The following is a 22,119-nucleotide window of genomic DNA, read 5'->3' as shown; positions in this document are numbered from 1 at the left end:
CATTCAAGAGACTGCTTTCCATAGGGCTCCCATGACTTTTCCAGCATCAGCTGGGAGGATTATAGCAATTAAAGCAAGTAACTCTGGAAGAGAGAGAATTTTCTCCTTAATTCTGCCCAGATGAGCTGTTATGCCTCCTCTGCTGTGCCAGAGTTCTTCTGCGATTCTGGGCACGTCACTTAAACCAAACATTTCAGAGGTAGTCTGTGTTCCTCATTTTCTAGTTGCTTGACTTGGACACTGAAGCCTGATTGCAGAAGTGTTGAAAGTACTCATATCTGCAACAGAAGTCAATGAGGGAAAATATCTGAAAAAAAAAAAAAAAAAAAAAGTACTATACCAGTGTGCCCAACATTTCTAGTTGGGCAGGTCCTGTAGGACCTGCTGTGTCAAATAGCAGGTGAGTCTTCTAGTTGCATGACCACCTCCTCCAAGTATTGTTATGGGATGGAGCAAGACATAGGAGGCAGGGCCATAGAAACTGTCCAAGTAGGGCACACACAGATTGATCTTAAGTTATAGTGTGGGCACATTCATTTCTCGAGATAAAAACTGTGGGAAAAATTAAGAAGAATCTGAGGCACAGAGAATCTAACATTCATATCTTTGATCAACATTTCTCCAGACTTTTGTTCTATATCCTTAGAATAAGAACAGCATCCTTGTCACAAGGAGAACATTTTTCTAACTTGGCTAGACCACAGTCAGACTCCAGTAGGCTCAGCTGGACTTCCCCAGAAGCATTCATGAAATCACCATGACTCCCATTTTACCTTCTTTCAGACCTATATACGGCTTGCAAAGCTAAGTCCTGCTTCAAGAAATATTTGAACAGTTTTGCAAATGCTGTGCAGAGTTACTATTTGCAGCCACATGGGTCCACTGTTAGGATGTTTTCCAAACCTGTAGGGAAAGCAGAGATTCTTCCTCAGCCACCAGCCCTACACCCAGGTAGGTCAACAAGAGTTTGCCCTTGATGTGAATGCAAGCAGAACTGAGTTTTCACTGTGCTATCTAAGGGAGCGTCTTTGGGTGCAGCCAATTGTTGGCAGCACAGCGCTAAAAGTTGGTAAGAGTTGCTGTAAATACACCCAAGGGCTTAAACAGTAGTCTCATATTCTTATTTGGACGTCTAGGTAAATAGACGCATTTGGAGACTTTGCAATTCTATTTCCCTACCCTCAGGTCAGAAAACTCATGTGGAGACCTGATCTGTAAGTGCACAGTGCTGAGACCCTGAGCCTGTACAAGTACACACACCAGTGTCATAGCACTGCGCGGGGTTCCTTAGCCTTAAGAGTAGGGCAGGCTATGCAAGCACAACAGTGTCCAAGCCAACGTGCCTGGAAACAGCAACACAATTACTTGGTCACATCACTTCTGGCATGTTTATTTATAGCTTAGAGTCCTCTGCACCATGCTCTTAAAAAGCATAAGAGAAAAAGAAAGAATAAAAGACTGTCCCATCATCACTCAGACCCCTTCGGTTTCAGCTTCCAATCAGGAAATCAAGAGAGGAACTGAGAAAGAAACTAGAATATGGAGAACACTCTGCTTCCTCCACTACTACCACTCATTGCTTTTCTTGTGCAGAGTAGAAAATAGACTGAGGTTCTCCTCTTTTCCCAAAACCCTGCTCTATCACAGCACTCCTTTTCTTGTTATGGCACATCCTCTTGCTTTTCATCAGCTTGTTGCATCTCATCACAAACGCAGATAGCGCTGGTACTGTTTCGGATGTTGCTGTTTTACATACAGGATACATTCTTTAAAAAGCTTTCTAGTCCTCATGGCTCTGGAGCAAAGGCTGAGAAAAAGAGCTTTTATGGAACCAAATCCATGAGACAACTTGCTTTTCCTACTGCCCTCCAAATATTCTTTTATAATCTCGCATTTTTAAGAGGCCTGATCCATTACACTAGTGACTTGTCTTGGCTCACCACTCACTGTTTTTAATCCCCCCAACATTACCAAATTACAAGGTCTGCTAACACCACAGAATTTGCCTAAAGTAAATCACGAGAATTTTAAAAATGCATCTTTTGAATACTGATACTTTAAAAAAAAAAAAAAAACTTAAAACTTCAGTTTTCATCAAAAGTAGAGAGAAAGCTTTCCACATATCCAGAGACTCTAAGATTGGAATTTTAAGAATATCACAAATTAGGGTAGAGACTTAAAGTCTGCAACCAGAACAGTTCAGGAAATCAGAACTTACTTCTACCAACAGTTGAGCAGAAGATTTCAGCAAATTGCTGCACAAGCTCAAATAGCACCAAAGGGGCCACTTTGTGCTTCCATAATCTGTTTTCCATTATATATTTAGATGGAGAAAGCTCTGTGGCAGAGGAAATCTCTTCCCTATGTATTTGTATAGACCTTAGCTGTCTGGAACTTCTTTCCTCTACTGGGGCCTTAAAGAGCTACTACAGCATAAGACAACAGTAATAAAAAGTCAACTTAGCTAAATTCTGCTATCTCTACAGAGTTAAAATCAGTCCTATTCAGTACACCCAACCCAAAAATACCTCATAAATCAAACTCAGCATATATTTAATGAAAGTAACTAGTAACAAAAAGTGACAAAGGCAACAAGAACCAAATAGCTGTTCTCGTTTGCATTAGCTAGTTGCATGAGATGTGGCTGAGGTTCCAAAGCTGCAGTCACGTAACGGGAAGAACCTACACTTCTTGGAAAGACAGTAGGGCCCCTGAACTGTGTTCTGATAGGTATAATCACATAAAGGTTAGCAATATATATCATTCAATATGCAAAAGACTATGAAGAGAAACCAGACCCACTCACGTAGGAAGTACTGAGCATAGAACAGTATTATTCATAACATAGGGAGAGTAGGTGGGAAGAAATGGGAGTGAGTGCATTGGACTGGTAAGAACGTGCTGTCACTGAAATCAAATGGCAAAAAAAAAAAATCCTTCTGCTTTCAGGGGCTGGCCAAGGTAGCTGAGTGATAAAAGAGTAGATTAACCACAATCTGTACTAGGTCTGGATTCTGAAGAATAGACCGGTAGATTATTAGATCTGTTACCAGAAATCACAACTCTTAACTATGACTCTCCTTGCTGTAGGCTCTGATAACTAGCGCTCTTTACATTATTATGCCATTGCATAGCACCGTAAATAATCTCTATAAACAACCATTTAAGTTCTGAGAATACATGTACATAAGTACTGCTGTACACCACTCTTATGCAGCTCAGCCTCTGACATAGACAAATAATTATCATCAGCCCAGGCAATGCTTTCAGAGCAGCCCGTACCTTTTGCAGGAAGCAGCTTCAGGGCCCAGGCAATCCAGCCAGCTGGCATTTTTTCAGAGTGCTCTGTGTAGCTCCCCATTGAGAGCTGCTACCTTGCCACACAGAATGTACAAGCCACCATTTTTAGAGTAACTGAGAGGTTTGCTGTGAAATGCTCCTTGCTATTAGGCTGCATAGGAGAGAAGGAAGGAAGGAGGCCTGGTGTTACTTAGCCATACCGACAAGCAGCTAGGCCAACGATTCTAAAAATGATGTAGGTAAAATCACATACAGACACAGAAAGAACTGAGCAGAGAAGGTAAGTGATGATAAGCGATCTAGCTGTATAATAGCGTTAGATGAAGTACTGAACAGATGTACGTTAAAACAAAGCAGAAGATGTCAAAACTAAGATTGTAACCATAACACCTAATGTGTTTATAACTAAATTAACTTTCTAAGCAAATTAGCAGGCTTACTTCATGGAAGATGAAAAAATAGCTGTGTCTATCAGCTACTAATGCAAGAAAACTATAGGATCCTGGAAGAGATATATAGATATCTCTTATTATATATATTATATTATTTTTAGTAACACCCTATTCAAGGTTTCACAATTATTGCTGTACTTTTAAATCTTCCTTTTTTTAACCTGTAACTCTCTCCTGAAGTCCCCCTTTCTCTATGAATTATGTTCATCATCAGCCATGTCTACAGCCTCATGGTTCTCATATTAAAATCTGCTAAATTGTAGGTTGGACTAGGTGATCTTGGAGGTCTCTTCCAACCTAGATGACTCTGTAAATCCTCCTTCCAGCTTTTCACTACTGAAATTTTCTCCTCCTACTGTTCTAACACTTTAAGCCAAACCACACTGGAACATCAGTCTTAGCACAGCTACAGATCTTAAGCACTTTGGAGGCAATACGAGACCTCAAATCTGAGTCACAGCTGTGCAGAAATAAAGCAAAAAGTATATTTGGGACGTGGCTTGTGTAACTGCAGGAGACACCATGCTGTTTTGAATTTTGCAGGGTATTGCTCGTGCCCATCTAAGTGCTGATGAAATACATGATGAATTGAGGCCAGATCATCATCCACCAGAACAAAGTAGTGCGGACGACATTAAGTATTTCTGTGGATGCTGCCATGTGCAGGTTTAGCAGCATCACTTAACTCCACACACTGCTCTTGCCGCATTTCAAATTGGTTGGCTTTGCATATGTACCTTGGCTATTTAGATATTTTTATACTATTTCTATTGCCTACTTGTTTAGATCTCAGCATATATTTTGTCTTAGAATGATAGCACCATTTAAAAAAATACAAATATATATATACAATTTTTAACTGTATTGTCCTTTTATGTTCCTTGTGGATTCAAATTACAGGAGATAATGGCACAGCTCACAGCAAACATTAACTAAATCCTGATAACTTTCTCTGAGGACAGGAGCATGTGCTGGATAATCACTGGCTACTACCCAAGGCAAATCAGCTTTAAAGTTGGAACTTCTGGGTCAAAAATAAAAAGTGGATTAACCAGGAAAGGATCTGGATATCATGGCCTAACAGGCCAATAAAGACAGGCAGGTAAATATTTTAAAAGGAAGCATCTCTCAGCAGCTATTTTAGATTTTCTCTCATCTCTTCCTGTTTCAGGACCGCAGATATAAGGTCAAAAGGAACAAAAAGATCCTGCCTCATTTCCAATAAGTACCTCAGAAACAGAGCAAATAAAGCAGGAAACTTTGACTTTTTTTTTTTCTAATTTGGGCATACCAATTAAAGTGAAAAACAATTACTTTAAAAGCCTCTGCTGCTCTTGGATGCATATCTGTTTTCAGATATCCCTAGAGGAAGAAAAATAAAACGCCTAGTTTTCAGAGATAATGCTTTGTTCCTAAGAAGAAACAGTATTAATTACAGGATTAAAAAAAAAAATCCAAGGCCAAAGACACCTGACCTTGTAAAATGATATGTACTCACAGAGCAAACATAGTAACATAAGACCAGACACAACTCCTAGATGTTCCTTTTTTTTTTTTTAAACCATATCAAGAAACTTAAATGTTTACAATCTCATTAAGTGAGATAGCCTAGGTGACTATATAATTAGGAAGCCTTACCTCTGATTCACTTGCCCACTTACCAGAGACTGTACTATACTGTAGCTAAAAATGGTTCTTAACATTTCCCTCAGCTCAGGAATGAAAGTGTTTCCTCCTTTAGGTTGAGCTTTAACCACCTGCTCTTCATCTGTGAGCTGATCTTGTCCAGGTGCAGCCCTGTGTTCTCCAGGAAAGTGGCCACATTGTCTACCATTGCAAACTGCTCACACCTGAGTCCATATTTTCTGTCTAGTTCCCCTAGTGGAACCAGGATTAGAAAGCTTACTTGGCTTTTCAGGTGAGAATCATGTGCTTTAAAACAACTTATATATCTAGAGTGTTCTGGGGACTTACAGTCCTGACCTTATTGTGAGTTTCAATAGCAGTAACATTTCTGTTATGATATTGAGTTATAAGGAAGACAAAGTTATATTTTAAATATAATTTAGAAAGAGGCTTTTCTTTAGGAATCTAGATGTTTGGGGAAGCTGATTCAGATCTCACAGGGAAACCTGAGCCTGTGTACTTGATAATGTGACCTTTTAAAATAAATCTACCAAGTAAGTCTGTTTAAGTTTTGGAGCTTTTCCACCTTGTCTGGCTTCCTGGTACTTGTTTGTACAGGTCTTGCTCTGTGAGCATGCCTGTGACTAGCTGTGACATGGCATCTTTTCTTTTAAACTAATGTTATTTTGAAATGCTTCTCGTGTTTTAAATCCATCTAGACTTCCTTCTTATAAAGCTTTGGTGCCCAGTTCTCTTCTCACTTGCTTTGCTTACTTCAACGTACTTGTTTCCATAGAACTGATTAATGTTAGGTCTTAAGAGTACAGGAAGTATTGTATTTAAAAAGGAAAAACACTTCATTCAGAAGTGCTAAGTCATGAAAACCTGGACTTGGAACGGAATGGACAAATGCATCTTTAGACCTACATCACAGAGCAACAAATACAGGAAATGGGTCTCTGCATACGTGTGTATAACCTGTATGAGACTTCAGTTCTTTTATTCAGAGGCAGAGAAAATCCCATGTATTTCTAAGCTTCTTTCTGTAGCCTTAGTACCAACTTCAAACAAGCATGTCTCCATTCCTACTCAGAGATATAGTGCACAGCACTGACATCTGAATTTACTCCTTTGCCACAGGTGAAATCAGCTAACATGTGGACAGAGAGGAGGTGGTCAGCAGCACAGTCTCCATTTGTGACATGACTGAATTATATATATGGTGTTAAAGATAAGAATGTAATAACTCTCTGGTTTAAATAATAATAATAAAAAACCACACGTTTTTTCTTCTCAACTCAGTCAACAGGTTTCTTACGATTTCACCTTGTTTCTTTTGACTCCATTTTTGTTCTGGATGGAAGTCCCTTGTTTCAATACAAGAAATAGTTGCATCATCTCATTTATAGTGTTGCTTTTCTTGTATGCATGTATTTGTTGTTTTTTAACTTTTCTCATCATTTATGATTTTTTTTTTGTTAGTCTAATTGAATTCTGAGGTAAATAACTGCTGAGGTCTCATCTTATGTGGCCCTGGCATAACAGGAGCTCCTCACAGGTGCTTCTCTGGTGTGCTGATGAATTTTTGGACTAACTTACCTCAGGTTAGCCACGCTGGCTGTTGATCTGAGATGCTCTTCACCCTTAGCAAATGGGAGGCTTAAGACTCAGTGAAAGGATGTTTGGATTATTTCGCGTAATGTCTGTGAGCAGTTAAACGCGGTGCTGGCTGCCTTTCTTCAACCATGGCGAGATGCGTCTGGGAGACATAGCTACGCAGTACTAAAACTAACACGTTACTGACGGTGGGTGCTACTTCACGGACTTTAACCGACGAGGACGCTTGCTCCGCCGGAAAACTACACGAATACCTAAAAAGAAAAAAAAAAAAAAAAAAAAAAACACAGGCTACGCTCCCAGCTCCCTCCTGCGGGCAGGTGGCGGGCAAGCAGCACCCCCACCAGCCGCCCCTCAGCAACGGCCGCCCCCAACGGCCGCTCCCGCCCAACGGCCGCCCCGCTCCTCCCTCCCCGTGAGCGTCAGCGGGAATTTCCAGCCAGGAAGCCCAGCGGGCAGGGGCGGGGAGGCTGCGGCCGCTCGGGCCGGTGCCGCTCGGCTGCCCTCGCCGCTGGGGCGGGGGGAAAGTCCGGGGAACCGGGGGGGAGGCTCCATGGCGCGGCGCTGAGGGACCCTTTTCCCTTCACGGAGCGGGGTCGCCGCCGCCCCGGGGCGAAAGGGGAAGGCGGGGGCCGGAGGCACCTCCCGCTTCCTGCGGCGGAGTTCCTGCCCAGGGCGCCGGCCCTCGCCGTGCCTGCGCCGGATCGGGAAGGCGGCAGCCTGGTAAGTGGTTGGTGTGGGGTGGGAGACCTCCGAGGAGCTTTGTCCGCCTCGGGAGGTACGGGCTGGGGGGGTTGTAGGGCAGCGGAGCGGCCGGTGCTGCGTGCTTGCAGCGAAGTGCTCTCGGCTTCCTTCGTGCTCGCCTAAAACGGAGCTTTGTTCCCCGAGAGATGAGCTGCTGGCTGCTTGGCCGCTATCACTGCACTGCTAGGTAATTGCATGCGAATAAGCACGAGTTGCCCCTGAGCGTTCGCTGGGTAAGGCTTCGTAGGCTGGAGAGCCTCGTAACTTGGCACTGCGTTTCACCTTTCTGTCTAAAAATGCCCCAAGTCTCTGCTAAAGGACCGTTTTTGAAAGAAATATCGATTTTAAAACTTTAAGGAGCCTGTCATCTTTGGCATGTTTAGTTTCGTGCTTCAGAAATCCTCTTTTCAGAGAGAAACTTAATATTAAGTGGATTAACTCTCCCTCACTGCCCTATGCTGTGCAGCATTTAAGGTGCTACACCACTGCTGTCAAGCTCAAAGAGCAGGGTTGAAAATACATAGTCTTAACAGCTCTTCATTTTTATTCATGTTGAATCCATAGGCCATGTACTGGGAAGCTTTTGCAATAATATTTTAGTCAAAGTATCCCATTATTTCAAAAGAGAGTGTAGCTGCCCATTCGAGGAAAGCATTAGCCCAGACGTCATTCAAAGACGTCATCCTGTCTGCAGTGTTTTGTAATCTACAGAAATGACTACAGTTTAATTGAGAAAATGAAAGAGGAAAAAGAAGCCTGTAGCGATCCAGAGGCAGGCCCTCTGTTCTGTAAACTTTTGTGGCTCACTAATTGGACCGACACACCTGCTGAAATGCTGCTGTCAGGATCTGCCACGGAGTGTTTTCAAGAGGTTGCTGTAGAGATTTCAAGGAATCTCAGTGCTGAGATACATGCCAGACCTGCTAGTATTTCAGGTTAAATTCTTTGAAGCAGAAAGGAGAAAATCCTTTTTCTTTCTTCCACCCTCTGTCCCTTTTTTTTAAGAAAGAAATGTCAATCAACAGTGCAGTCATTAAAATGAAATTGTTTCCTCTTGTGAGTAATGAGAGCGCTTTGAATAGAGTTAAGGTTGTAAAACTGAATGGCTTTGTTTCATTTCATGTCACGTTGGGTGTCTTTAAAAAAAAAAAGATGTTGTAGCAGATAAACTTCATAACTGTAGACGCTTAGTTCAGTCAGTGTCTTCGTGATGTTTTTGCAGTTTGTATTCTGGAATCAGAAAGTTTGCTGTAAAAGTGTGCTGGGAGAGGAAAAAAGTTAATCTTGGGAGAGGGTGAGGAGGGGGAAAGCAGAGAGCAGTACTTCATTTTTATGCATGTTCTAAAATTTTCTGCCTCACTTACTGAAAAATAGCAATTGTTCTCAATGTTACTATGTATTTCACTTTTAAAATATATTTTAATGATAATTGTAAATGTACTTCCTTGTTGAGGTGGCATTAGGTGATTCGAGTAGTGGGTACCTACAAATAAATGCCACTGATTCAACTTTGCTAATTAATAGATATTTCGGGGGATTTTCATGAAAAAATAAAGTTCCTCTTCTTCATCACTGCCTTTTCCCAAAACCCTCCCATGCTGCTGTCTCAGGAATACATGCAGGGTCCAAAAATAAGTGCAGCTAGGGATTCATGTTACCTTCTTATCATCACCGGTGACACTGGAAGGAGAGGAACCACGTCTGCAGGCCCATGAGTCTTCACTGTCAGGGATTTTCTCTGCTGACTAGAAAGCTTAAGTCTCCCTTAATAGTTACATGCATGCATGGTAAATGTTGCATTGAAGCTGTGAAGATAGAGTGGAAAAACAATATATGTATATATTTGCTAACTTACAGTAGGCTTTCTGGTGCAGCTGTTGTTTAGAACTTTCTGCAGTTTTCAGAGATTCTGGTTAATTGTTTTGTGTTTTCATGGATCTTTTCAATACTCCCTAAAATCTTCCTACCTTTTGGTGCTGTAAATGTTTGCCAACTCTTTTGTCAGACAAATAAGTCTCAATTTAGGAAATTCATTTTCTTAAGCAACTAAAGGAAAGCCTAAAGTTGGTTTAAATATTTTTTTCAACATAGTGGTAGCTTTTTTGTTGGCTCTCAGACACAAAGTAACACAGCTATTATAAAGCAAAGAGGAGAGAGAGTTTCAGGTTAAACGGTGAAAAAAAAATTCAGGTCTTGGTCACTTCTGGCTGGCACAGGATTTTTACAAGTGGAAGTTGTGATTTGATGTCCAGTAAACAAACTGTGAATTTTTTATAAAGTTCTGCATTGATAGCATCATAATTACAGCTGTCATTAATTGTGCCCTTAGGTCAGCCAGGCACTAAGTTTGCATCTAATTTTGAGTGTAGAAATAATCCAGTGGATCGTCGGCAGTGAATTCATCTAAGCAGCTATTCTGCTGAAACTCTGTTGACAGTTTTAGAAGTAAGGCCTTGAAAGATGTTTCAAATGATTCTGGTCTCAAGGTAAAATCCTTTGTGTAGGATTTAGGTGGAGCTGACAGACCATGTGTGGGGAGGAAGTTACTGTTGCTACTACTAGCATTTTTTCCGCTTTCAACTTTCAAGTTCTTTTGAAAAGTAGTGCCAGACTTTTTTTTTTTTCCTTCATTTAAAACACAGAATTAGCTAAGCTAAAATACTTGTGTATTTCGTTCAGTCCTTAAAGCAATCTGTACTGGTATTGCAGATGAAATAGGTCTGGGGTGTGTGTGTGTTTATGTTTTTGGTTTCTTTGCTTTGAAGATTGTATTTATCTGTGCTTGCACACTTACAGACAAATTTTAGCACAAATGACAAAAACAAAGTGAGCAGGCTTTTTCAAGTCTCATTAGTTTAGTCTGTTGTTGTTGTTGTTGTTGTGACATTATAGCCTACTGTAAAAAATGAAGGCTGAAGGAGTTTTATTTCTTTGTAAAACACAAACCCGATAAGCCTTAGTGACCACTTTGCAGCTGGAGATTCAAGCCAAAAGGAAAGCAGAATTGGGACCTTTCCAAGGCAGGGCTCTCGGGCATAACTGCAGTGGTGCTGCCTTCAGTTTTACCTCGGTGGTTCTGCCTGCTGTGTCGCTTAGTTCATGGACCATTTCTGCCATGGTGTGTTTTCAGAGGCTGTTTGTAACCAAAGGGATGCTGAGAATCCCTTAACTTGTTTTGGTAATTGCAGTGGTAACAGCCCGTGCTATTTTCTGAGCCCTCTTTTGCAGCTGTTGGTCTTTAAATGTGGGACTGTGTCTTCAGTAAGACGCCAGAACCCATATGAAAATATCTGGTGATGCTGCAAACCTTCTGTGAACCAGACCTCTGAAATCCTGGCTTTACTGGTTACCTAGCTTCTGAGAAACACTGCTCTCCTCTCCCCAGAAAGGAAAAGGTTTGCCCTTCAATACTGATGATTCATTGCACTTAAGGCTTATGAAGTGGGTGCGTATGTGCTCTTGAAGTTAGAATTTGACTTAGGCGAACAGTTTTGGATGCACTAGAGCTATTTCTAAAGAACATTCAGTGGTTCTTTTTAATCTGTAGCAAACAGTAACAGCATTTTAACATGATTTTTAGGTTAGTTCAAGTAACTTTACCACCCCGTGTGGCTGAAATACAGTGTAGGTAGAGTTGTTTTGTGTCGAACCTCACTGGTTTTACATATACTTAGCATTATACATATGTGACAAACAAACTCTGCTGTATTTGAATACTGTTTATTCCTTTGGTTTAAATTGCTTTGAATATGTTTTTATTAAAACATTTTAATGTTATTCTAACAGTGTCCTGAAAAAAAACAGTTTGTGTTTAGGGTATCATTGTTTCCTCTTGTTATGTTAGTTTGCTATTAAAGTAAATGATTAAAATACTTCTGGAAAAAAAAAAAAAATCAGTCATAAAGATACTTAATAAAAGAGCCATTCACATAGACCAGTTAGTACTTGCCAAATGCATTTCCTCACACTATCCTTTTTTCTTTAAATATAGTGGTCAGCTGAGTCAATAATTCTCACTCAAGATTTCCTACAGTAATTCTGCACCAAAATTTTCTGATTCAAAGCATCACACTCATTTGAAATCTCTTTAATTCCTGTGTTCATTTTCATTTCCTAAGCATTTGGCAGTTTTTATACTGTTGTCCAATAATACAATTTTTGAAAAATATTTGAAATCTTTGTTAAATTTTTAAAATATTTTCAGTTTTTAATTGAGAAAATGTACACAACTCTCAGGTCCCACCCAGGAAATAATAAGGAACAGGAAATAATAAGCAGACCTAATTAATAACAAGAGGAGGCAATGTGCGCTGGTATACTAGCGGAAAAAAAACAGGTCCTGTAGTGTCCTTTTGTGTTAGGTAGTGTTGCTGCAGCAGTCTACAGATAAATCCGCAGAGGAAAGTAGTGTCTGTGAGTAACAACAAAGCAAAAAGCCTCTGCACAAACCTTTTCTCACTACTGACAGCTTATACTGAAATCTCTATTCCTGGCTTATACCTCTGTGTATTAGCTGAAGGGTAATAAGAAATACAGCTTACATATGCTGCTTTGGCGGAAATTGATGAGCATTGATGATTTTTACACTGAGAACAGTTTCCTCAGAACAGCCTGCCTGCCCCCAGTATTGAAGCCATAGATGGGAGAAGAAACAAAGAAATATTAGTAATTTTGTAACATTAAAAGCAAACTTCAAATTTAAGTCCATTTTGTTGACTTAAAATCCATTAAAAATAAATAAAATTAATTGTTTGGGCTTCTTCTCAACTCAAGCAAGCCAGCAATTACTTTCACAGGTTTTAAAATGCTTTTTCTTTCCTGTCTGTCTGACATCTATACCAATAATGTGAGTGAAAGTATGCCTGATGTTCCCATAGTATTTTGGTTCTGTTTCCTTGGCATGTTGGAGAACACTGTAGCTGTTAATCACCCCTGGTTTTGAATAATCCAGGGGATTGCTTTTCTGTAGTACACTTCTTTTTTCTTTTTTTTTTTTTTTCCTCCTTTGGAAAAATGTGTACATGTCTACAGCTTACATTTTCCCTATTTTTCATGCATGTGCCTCAAGACATTATTCATCTAAATGATAAATATTTGGTCCAGTCTTAACCTTGGCCCAGGGACTTCAGGAACAGTATAATTTATTATCATGGAGGCAAACAAAACAAGTAGTTGAGAATGTAAATAAAATAACCATTGATAAAACCTTTTTTGTATTAAGGTTTTGCTTTATTGGGAGGGGCTTTTCCCCCTTCTTTTTCTCTCCCTCCCCAGCTCCCTCACACTCACCCCTTGGAAACTCTTTTTCTGCAGCAGCTCCGCTCACGGCAGCAGTGATGGAAGAAGTGTGAGATGCTGGTAGCTAACAGCTGTCGGAGCCTAGCTGTGTAGACCTGCTTTAAGCAGGTTTGGACAATATGCGTTCAAAATGCCAGCAGCTGCTTGGAATCCCGCCTGTACAATATTCCTGCTGTTGTTACATCGCTTTTAGCAGAAATAAATCCCATTTTTGTTAAGAAAAGCATATTTTATTCAGCCTTAAAGGTTTAAAGTGATTAGAAGAACATACATGGCTTAAGCTATGAAAAATAAAGCTTGTTCACATAACTGTTGCCGGTTCGTGGCCCCACTTTCAGAAGTGTTAGAAGACCTGTGTATATGTACAGGCCACAATTTTGTGCAGAGGCAGAAGACATCAGGTCTCAAACTTCCTTTCTCCCTCCCCACCCCGTGCTTCTCTAAGACTATGTTCTACCCCAAAGGCTTTTGCCCTTGAGCTGTGCCCCTGGGGGTTGTATTTTGGGGGAAAATACTGGTTTACAAGGGAAATAAGCTAGGAGGAGGTGTCCAGGAGCTTGGAGGAGGCAGCGCCCCTGCTCTAAGGCACTGCAGCGATGAAGGCTTGAGATCAGTATCTCTGGTCTGTCCGAGCAGCCTGCTCTTGCTCTAGCCAAAATCATCTCACTGCAGCTCTTGTCCTGGTTCCAGCCCTCGCCCAGCAGCTTGCAGTGTCTGTATTGTGCAATACGTTCCCTACGTCTCTGTTTGGGAAATGCGGGTCTGAACGCAGATTGGTTTGCAGCTGATAGAAAAGTGAGGCTCAGGGATGGGTAGTTACTACTAAAAGAAAGAAATAGAGAGGTGAACAATACCAGGTGATTCACGTTGTAGAGAATGTGTAGTATGGTGGTTAGTCTTGTTAGTGTTTCTACCTCAGTATTTCAGAGCTGCTACAAGATTTCAGAAAACTTGATGCCTTATAAAAATACAGTTCTCTGCCATCATTGTCTGCTGTGTTTCATCGCCCTGATGTAGCACAAATATACTCATGACATAATACACATAAAACACAAAGGTCTTTGCCTCTCCTTCATCCTTATTTTTCTCTATTTTGCATAAACAAAATAAACAGGCTAAGAGCAAAACCACAGTGAATTTTCATTGTGTCCAGTTGAAGTTTATTTTTAACAGGTAAATTACAATGAAAGCCAAATTAAAGAGAAAAAACACACTGCTAGAAAACGTGCAGAAAGAACTGTGCTTTAAATATATCAAGTCAGTTAAGTGTAATAGTTGAGTTTCTCTTGTTTTGAGGCTGCTTTTGCCTTCTGAATCCCAGCCTTAAAAGGTGAGAAGAGGTAGATCTTGTGTGTAAAAATTTCTCCTAGGAGATACATGTTCTTCAACATAGAAGTTTCTTTACACTGTCAGGCTAATTCCAGTTCAGGACTGTAACAGTCTCTGAGTATTAAAGATCATGATCCACTATCACACACATCCTCAGTCTGCCTTTTACAGACTGTCTTATTAACTCCTGCCCTGTTAATCAGATCAGTGCTATAACCAAACCCTCTTCCATAAAATATTAATCTGTCCTGAACTCAATCTTTATGATGAACTAATTAAAAAAATAAAGGGCAAGTTTTAGAAAGTTGATGCTTTGTATTTTAAAACACATCAGGCAAATACCTTAATGCTAGTCTTTTGTGTTCATTTTCTGAGGTTATAATGGGTATTACGTCACATCAGTTTTTATGCTTTTATTTTGGTTGGTTGGCTCAGAGAATTTAAGAGCTGAGTGGTTGTTAAGGTTTTCACCAGGCATCACCCTCTTATGATAAGGCAAGTCTTTGTAGGGTAGATATTGGTGAAACTTCATCCTTTGTTTCTGCAAACTGATTAAAGAAAAAATAAATTCAGACTCAAAGAAGATAGGTGAAAAGTAGAGGCCTGCTTACCATGTCTCTTTGAAGGTCTGGGAAAGGAAGCATATCTCTTTTTTTTCTGGTCCCATACGAAGTGTTAGCTTCAAGTGTAAGTTCACTAGCACACTTCAAAATACGACTGTTCAGATTTGGGAGACTAAACCTCAACTTTCCTTCGGGGCTGGGAGCCAGGGGGTGTTGCAGGTATTTAGGGTAATATTCAAATGATTTTATTTCCTGTTGGGAGGAATAAGAAGTCATCCCAAACTGTTAGTGTATAGACTGTTCAAGTTTTATCCCAGCTAGTGTTAGGAGAACAAAGGTAGAAAGAAAAAAGAATGAGATCTGAAGTCTTAGTTTTTTAACAGGCATGCAGCTGCCGGGTGAGATGAGTGGAAATGTTTTCTGAAATAACTGGACTGTTAGTATCTGGATCAGACATTGGAGTTTTATTCCTCATTGACAAAGAATTTTGCATTGGGTTATGCTTGTCTGTGCAAAGGTAGTAGGGGAAATGTCCCATTCTATGTTTGTAGGTTGGATATTGGCATCAAAGAGGAAAATAGTTTACCTTATTTGAAAATTCAGGCTGGAAAGTTGAAGAGAAACAACAGAGGGAAAGACCTGACCTCCAAATAATCAGGGCGCTAACAAAAGTTGGTTGAGAAGCCTATCTTTATTTATTTATTTATTTGGGGAAAAAAGGTAGTTAAACACAGTGTACGTTGGAGAACAGCAGAGAAGGGCCCTGAAATCAAATGATGGAGATAAATAGAAATGAGGAATCACATTCCTGGATAAGAGCGTTCCCACATGAATTATGGTATTTCCAATTTAAATGCCTGATCAATATGAGGCTTTAAAACAAATATTCAGAAAACAGTAAATGAACTCGTGTTCTGCCAACTGTGGCTACTTGTGCCTGGTGTTATGCAGTTATTAATGAGGAGCAGTGAGGCCAAGTAGCTGCCGCTATGTTCTCCTGGTCGATTGGTTAGATTGGTGCAATCCCATCAGCTTCCATATATGTGTATGTACATATATCTTCCTGGGTTTTGTTTTTTTATTATTATTATTATTTATTTATTTTCTCTTTTTCTAACCTTTTTCACAAGAAAAAGAGCCACTGTGGGGAGAAAGGAAAAGTGCACACATATGCCTACACATACTTAAATTCTCTCTGCAAGCCCAGCTGTGTGGTTTTGAACAAATTTAGCTGGATATTAGGGTTTCCCATCGTGCTAGGGGCTACCTGAGGTTCCTTTACCCATCGTTGAATAGTCACACTAAAAATACAGCGAGTTGAAACATTTAGTTTCCTGGGCCCCATTATCTGAAAGACTTGAGAGGATCTCCAGGGTGGAGAATGTTGTGGTTGGTTGTGGTCTGCAGGTGGAGGGGTATTTTTTGTAATGTAGATTCAAGTTCGCAGTGTAGCTTTGGGGAACAGGAGATTATGTGGGGACCAGGCATATATGGCAAGATGAACTTCCACAAAACAATTTTAATCTGGGTCATCTTCAAATGAGAGAGATGTGGTTTTGACCTGACTTTTCTAAGGTGCATATAGCTTGGATAAAAATAATCTCTGAGCCACAGTACAGCCCATGTAGCTCTCTGTGTAAGGAGAGTGAACACAGCTACTCATGGCAGATGCTAATCTTATCACTTCATGCACGGAGAGAAGGCGTGTGGAAATTCACACAGTAAGGGAAGAGGGCAATTAAAAGCAATTAAAAAAGCAATTAAAAAAAAAAAAGTGTGTGTTGAGCTCTGTCCTTAATGCTTGGGTCTGATTCTCTTTCTTTTTTATCATGTTATTGACGCTTCCTAGATTTTTTTTTTTCAAAGAAGAGGAAGGTTAGAGATTTGATAACTAAATAAATCTGAAGCAAAAAAATGCTAATTTGGAAGTAGTACTCCTGGAACTTTTTTGTCATTTGGCTTTCAAAGAGGACAAAGCATGTAATGAAACAGAGAGCGCTCTCAGTCATTTAGAGGGGTCATTTTAAACTGCTGGGTTAATTTTTGTCTAGGCCCTGCAACGGCACTCGAGTGTCAGTTTACATACACAAAGCCATATATTTGCACATCTAAATCATCTCATGTTTATATTAAACTGGCTTAGCAGTCATGCCAGGGAGAATGTCTTTAACCTTTCCCCAAAGCATTGCAGCTGACTGCTGAACACAAACGAGCTTAAGTAAGAGACACCTGTGCTTTTGGTGCCAGAGAGATTGGGCTTAATATCTCGTTACAAACTCCTCACTACATATCTACAGCAGCTGGGCACTATGCAGGTACCTAACTGCTGCTTCTCATCTCCAGTGACTGCAGTTTTGCTCTTGGGACGTTGTTGTTCACTGCATTAGCCAAAAAACCCAGAAAAGACAGTTTTGATCAGGTGAATTTTGAAGGACAGATTCTGACAGACATAGCTGTCATTTCTGCCTGAATTTTGGTATCAGGGGTCTTTAAATGAAAAATTTTCAGAAAGACTGCCTCTGCAGTATTTTTCCACTTTGAAGTCACGTAGCACATCGTTGTAAATGTGACCAGGAAGCAGAGCAGGTGTGCAAACCTTCCTCCACAGGGTTCTGCTGGACCGGGAGCGAGGCAGTCCAAGAAACCAGAATAGGGTAAAGATGGTGGCATATGTTGTGAAATCTATCGTGTTAGGCTTAAAGTTAAAGCTGGGAGATGCTTTGTTTGAAAGTTTTGCAAAGAAACATGCAATCAGCAATCTGGGAAGTGGGCAGATGCTGTTGATCTTGGCTCCTCAGAAGCTTTGTTTCCTGAACACGTGTAATTACTGTTATCTAGGTATTTTAGGTATTTTGAAACAATTTTGCTTATGTGACCCATGAAACAGCAATTAAATGTAAGAGATCACAAAACAAGGCTTTTGGGGCCAGTTTTTATTCTCTTGTGCAGAAGAGATCCAGCACTTGCACTCTTGTTACCTAATCAGTGCGCATCAGTGGGTATACCCTGACACTTCCTAAGAAATGTTGGCTGTTGAGGTCCTCAGGTTATTTACCATAACACCTACAGCTTTAATCGGGAAGTGTTTGCCAAAAACTGAATTACAGATTCAGTGATTTCAATAACTTGTCACTTGATGATAAGCAATATATTTGTTTCTTTCTTTTATGGAACTGAGATGTCAATGAAACACATCTTAGTAAAGTTCATTCTATACAGCGGGTTTCATTACAAATGCCTTGGATGTTAATTTTTTTCTATAAAGATTGGTAATAATAGCAAATTATTCATGAAAATAATGGTGTGCATAGTGTGCTTCTGAAGCAAGGTGCTTGACTGGTGTTTATATTGCTGAAGTCCTGATGTATTAGGTAATGAGGTACAGCATGGGTGACTGTGGCTGCTCGTTAGATCTGCTACCCATTTTTGGCTGAAATCTTATGACCAAATATTTAATATTTACTTAAATACTGCAACTGAGTATTATCTAGTAGATATTTCTGTCTAAACTTGAATTATAAATGAGCAAGCACTTTTATATTCTAGGTTCAAAAATACTTTTACCTTCATTTCACTACCTTTGCTAGAAGTCATCTGTGTATTAAGTGCCTCCTATTTCACCATTTAAAATTTTCTTCCATTTTCTGCTTGTGTGGGATGGGTGGCTCTATGTTGTCTTTGGAGCTTTGTCTCTGTCAAAGTGAAGTACCTAAGTATTCCAGTTGTCTTCTTGGTAGTTGCCTTTCTAATTCCTGTAGAGGGTACATGGTGACTCAGTTTTTCTGTACTGGTTTACTGCTTGCTTGCTACTCTCTTCCGTAGGGCTGTAGGTTTTCACAGGTTGCTTTGCTTTGCTGGAAAACGTGGTTCATGTTCACTGTAGTGGAATATGAGAGCTAGCAACACATTTGTATCTTTTATTACTTATTACCCTTATTTAGGGTGTCTGCATGCACGCAGACATGAGTCTCCTGAAATCGTCACTGTTTTTTTTCAGACATGCCCTTGGAGAGCCCTTTTCAGTAAGATCAACACAAATGAAATTGTAATTCTTTCAATAATATTTACACACAGGGAAATAACACTTATCTTTTATAATAGACCTAAAAAATTCCTAAGAAAAATTCCAGGTTCTGCTACTGGCTTTCCATTATGTCCCCTGCATAAGGCAGGCTACAATTTCCCACTGGTCCAGCAAGACCCGTGAGAGGGGGTTACATACGTTGTACAGTCATATATCACTGTCAGCACTAAAGATTTGTTTGGTGCCAACCACTTGTGGACCTCAGGAAATAAAGCTGTTAAAGTTAGTCAATGTTTGACTCTTTTTTTTTATTTAAAGAAAAAGGTATTGAATGTTCTTTCTTGGGGATCCTAATCTTGTATTTAGCAGTACTTTACAAGAAACAATTAATTAATTCATTAATGCTCTGATGTTGTCTTATTGTATAAAAATGCAGAGTGCTGTCTTTGCTGAACTATGATGATGATTCTGCCTGAACTCCAACAACAGAATAGCCAGGGTAAAGACAGAAACAAATTAATTCCTAATTTAAATGAAGTTGCAGTAAATGTTGACTTCGGGAATTTAATGTCAGGAGTTTTGAGTTGCTTGGGAGCAGGCAATGGAAGACCCTCTCTGTAACATCTCCTGTCCCTAACCCTTGAAAATACTGGGGAATTTTAGGGGTGTTTTAGAAATCATTAATGTTGTAGGTAAATCAGGATGGGTCAGAGATGGACCTTTTAGCTCTAACAGTTTTCATCCTTCTCAATTGCTCTACTTTGAAAAAAATGAGAGTTCTGATAATTCTTCTTGTGTTTCAGGACTTAAAATGGCAGGAGAAGATCCCTATATTATGGGAGTGTCAGATCCCCAAGTAAGTGTATTATATTTGTGTATTTTCAATATCCCTGTATTCTGTTCTAGCTCTCTGTGTTGCCTTCCTGTTGTGCTGTCCTGTCACTTCCTAGACCTCAAAACATGCAAATTTAAATGCATTCAGCTATTGGCAGAAATCAAATTTGAGGGGAATCTAGCTTTTTTTTTTTTCTCTAAGCTGGTCTTTACGTGATCTGTGAAGTACCTCACCACCGGTGAAATGGCTAAAGTGAGAAGGAAAGCCAGGCCTGTTTGCAAGAAGCAGTTGAAAACCATACTCATTTTTATGCCCTATCTGCCTGGGACACTTGCTCTGGAATTCTTTCTGTTGTGGGCATTGGACATGATCTGAAAAAGAGGCCCCTTATGCCCTAAAAGGCCACTTTGTATCATTTTTGGTGAGATTTGCATTCATACTGATGACTAAAACATCCCTTCACTTGCACAGATCAAAAGGTCTGGCTCTTCAGCCCCTCTTCCAGATCTCATTAGGTCATTTTATGATTTAATTGTGAGAATTTTATCTGAATGAAGAACAGATCATTTCTACTCACTTTAATTTCCAAAAATAGATGATTTTCTCTTTTGTGCTTGCTCTACTGTAGAAGATTTATACTTGACAACATTTCAATGGATTAAGACATGTCTGTGTTCAAAAGAAAAATTGCACTTTAAGCAGGGCATACTGTTTTTTTGCATTAGAGCTTGTAAATGTATTTGAATAAGGAATGTAGTCTGGTGGGGTTTTATCACAGAAGTTGAAATGAAAACTCACATGGTTCTCAACAAGGCCTTGTGCAAGACGTCTAAGGTCACATTTTCAGAATTTGGCCTCTAATATCTTTTGAACAAACAGCTGTTAGTGCCTGTAAGCAAAATGCATGCCTAGAAATTGTGCTGAGCTCAGTGCAGTCATGTAAGATTCATGAAATTTTGCCCCTACCATCAACTTTGCTGGCATTGCTGTTGCCAGCAGAAATAAACTAGATACAAAATGTTTGCTTATTGGAGCCTGAATATTTGCAGAGAACTCTGAAGTTCTTTGCTGAAAGTTACTTTATGAAACTGTTTATGTGTGTAGTAATGAAGAGTATACTCTTTTTCAATATAGATGTTTGCAATGGACCAGTTCATGGGAATGAATACAATATTTAATAATACAGGTTACATCACTTCAGACTTACCACTACGAACAGGTAGGAACTGTTGCTATCGGATTGTGCTATTTTCGTGCTGTTTCTTCCAGTTTTGTTTTTCTTTTGTGTGAAATTCTTGTCAGAGATTGCTTTGTTTACACTATTGTATTTCTTAATACTATATACAAAGTTGTCAACTAGACTAATGTTGGACTGACTTCATATTAAACCTTCGAGCATCTCTTATTTAACCTCATGAAAGTTTCAAGAGTGAGACAAAGTGATTTTCATTTGACTTGTACAGAAACTGAAAGTTTCAATCAGTTAAATGATTTGAGTGACCAAAGAGCTTTGAGTGACCTCTTCTTAATTTATTTTTTTAATTTGCATCATCAGCGACCTCTAATGTTTGTATTGCCAGTTTGCAGAGTACAATATGTACTTTTTTTCTCTCTTGAACATTTGTTGTAATAATTCTTAAGGTGCTTGTTTTTCACTAATAAAAAGTAGAGTGTATTCAACTTCCTGTATCATTCGAATGTGTTTTTCCTTCTCAGTGACTTCTCTGTTTCCTGTACTGTGGCTGTCTGGTATTAAAAGTACCTGACAACTTCCTGAATAATAACACCAGTTTGAGAGTTCAGAGTCAAATTTTGCAACCGAACACTGAAAATAACCAAATAGTGTTCTGCAAAAGCCTGATATGCAGTTCTTCCACTATGGTTCCAGAACAAGAATATCAAATATGTGTGTTATATCTCAGCCAGTATTAGCTGCTTGATCAATTTAGGTCTGGTTTTGCATATTAAATTTCTGTATTAATTTTGCTTGAATTTGGAAAATCCTATGTTTCTCCTGCTTAATTTATTAAAATGGCTGATTGGAAAGGAGGCGGGAATTAAAAATCTATTTAACTATATGAGTTTTTTCTTGATTTACCATCTCCAGTATAGTTATTAATGTCTTTTAACATGGCAACTTTCTCTTGTTGATTTGATCTGTTTGAGTCGGTTGTATAAGGATGTAGGTAGTATCTTCTATATTGCAGATGGCTTTGTTTTGTTGAAAGAGCAAATCCCCTTTGTGTTTTTGCTTTTTTTTAATATATTTGATACACTTGACAGCAGTGAAGGTGTAAAGGATAGAATGAAATAAACAATTAGCCTTTTATT

General features: G+C 39.5%; 2 protein-coding genes across 3 annotated transcripts in view; one reads left to right on the top strand and one right to left on the bottom strand.

Annotated features, from left to right (window-relative positions):
* Positions 1 to 7,357, bottom strand: part of SLC39A8 (solute carrier family 39 member 8) — a 61,492-nt gene extending 54,135 nt beyond the window's left edge. The window contains exon 1 of the mRNA XM_035539794.2: positions 6,978 to 7,357. The gene's annotated coding sequence lies outside the window, so the exon portion shown is untranslated. The remainder of the gene's footprint in view (positions 1 to 6,977) is intronic.
* A 104-nt stretch (positions 7,358 to 7,461) lies between these two features.
* NFKB1 (nuclear factor kappa B subunit 1) overlaps positions 7,462 to 22,119 on the top strand; it is a 58,110-nt gene continuing 43,452 nt past the window's right edge. Inside the window, exons 1-3 of one of the 2 annotated variants that reach the window (XM_035539742.2) lie at positions 7,462 to 7,718; positions 19,757 to 19,809; positions 20,923 to 21,007. In XM_035539742.2, coding sequence (XP_035395635.1) covers positions 19,765 to 19,809; positions 20,923 to 21,007 — 130 coding nt within the window. In that variant the 5' untranslated portion in view covers positions 7,462 to 7,718; positions 19,757 to 19,764. The remainder of the gene's footprint in view (positions 7,719 to 19,756; positions 19,810 to 20,922; positions 21,008 to 22,119) is intronic. The other variant, XM_035539750.2, reaches the window with a different exon arrangement.

The sequence above is a fragment of the Cygnus atratus genome, chromosome 4 (genome assembly GCF_013377495.2).
Source record: "Cygnus atratus isolate AKBS03 ecotype Queensland, Australia chromosome 4, CAtr_DNAZoo_HiC_assembly, whole genome shotgun sequence".
Taxonomy (NCBI): domain Eukaryota; kingdom Metazoa; phylum Chordata; class Aves; order Anseriformes; family Anatidae; genus Cygnus; species Cygnus atratus.
Note: the sequence above shows the minus strand (reverse complement) of the source record. Positions and strands in the feature narration are given on the sequence as shown.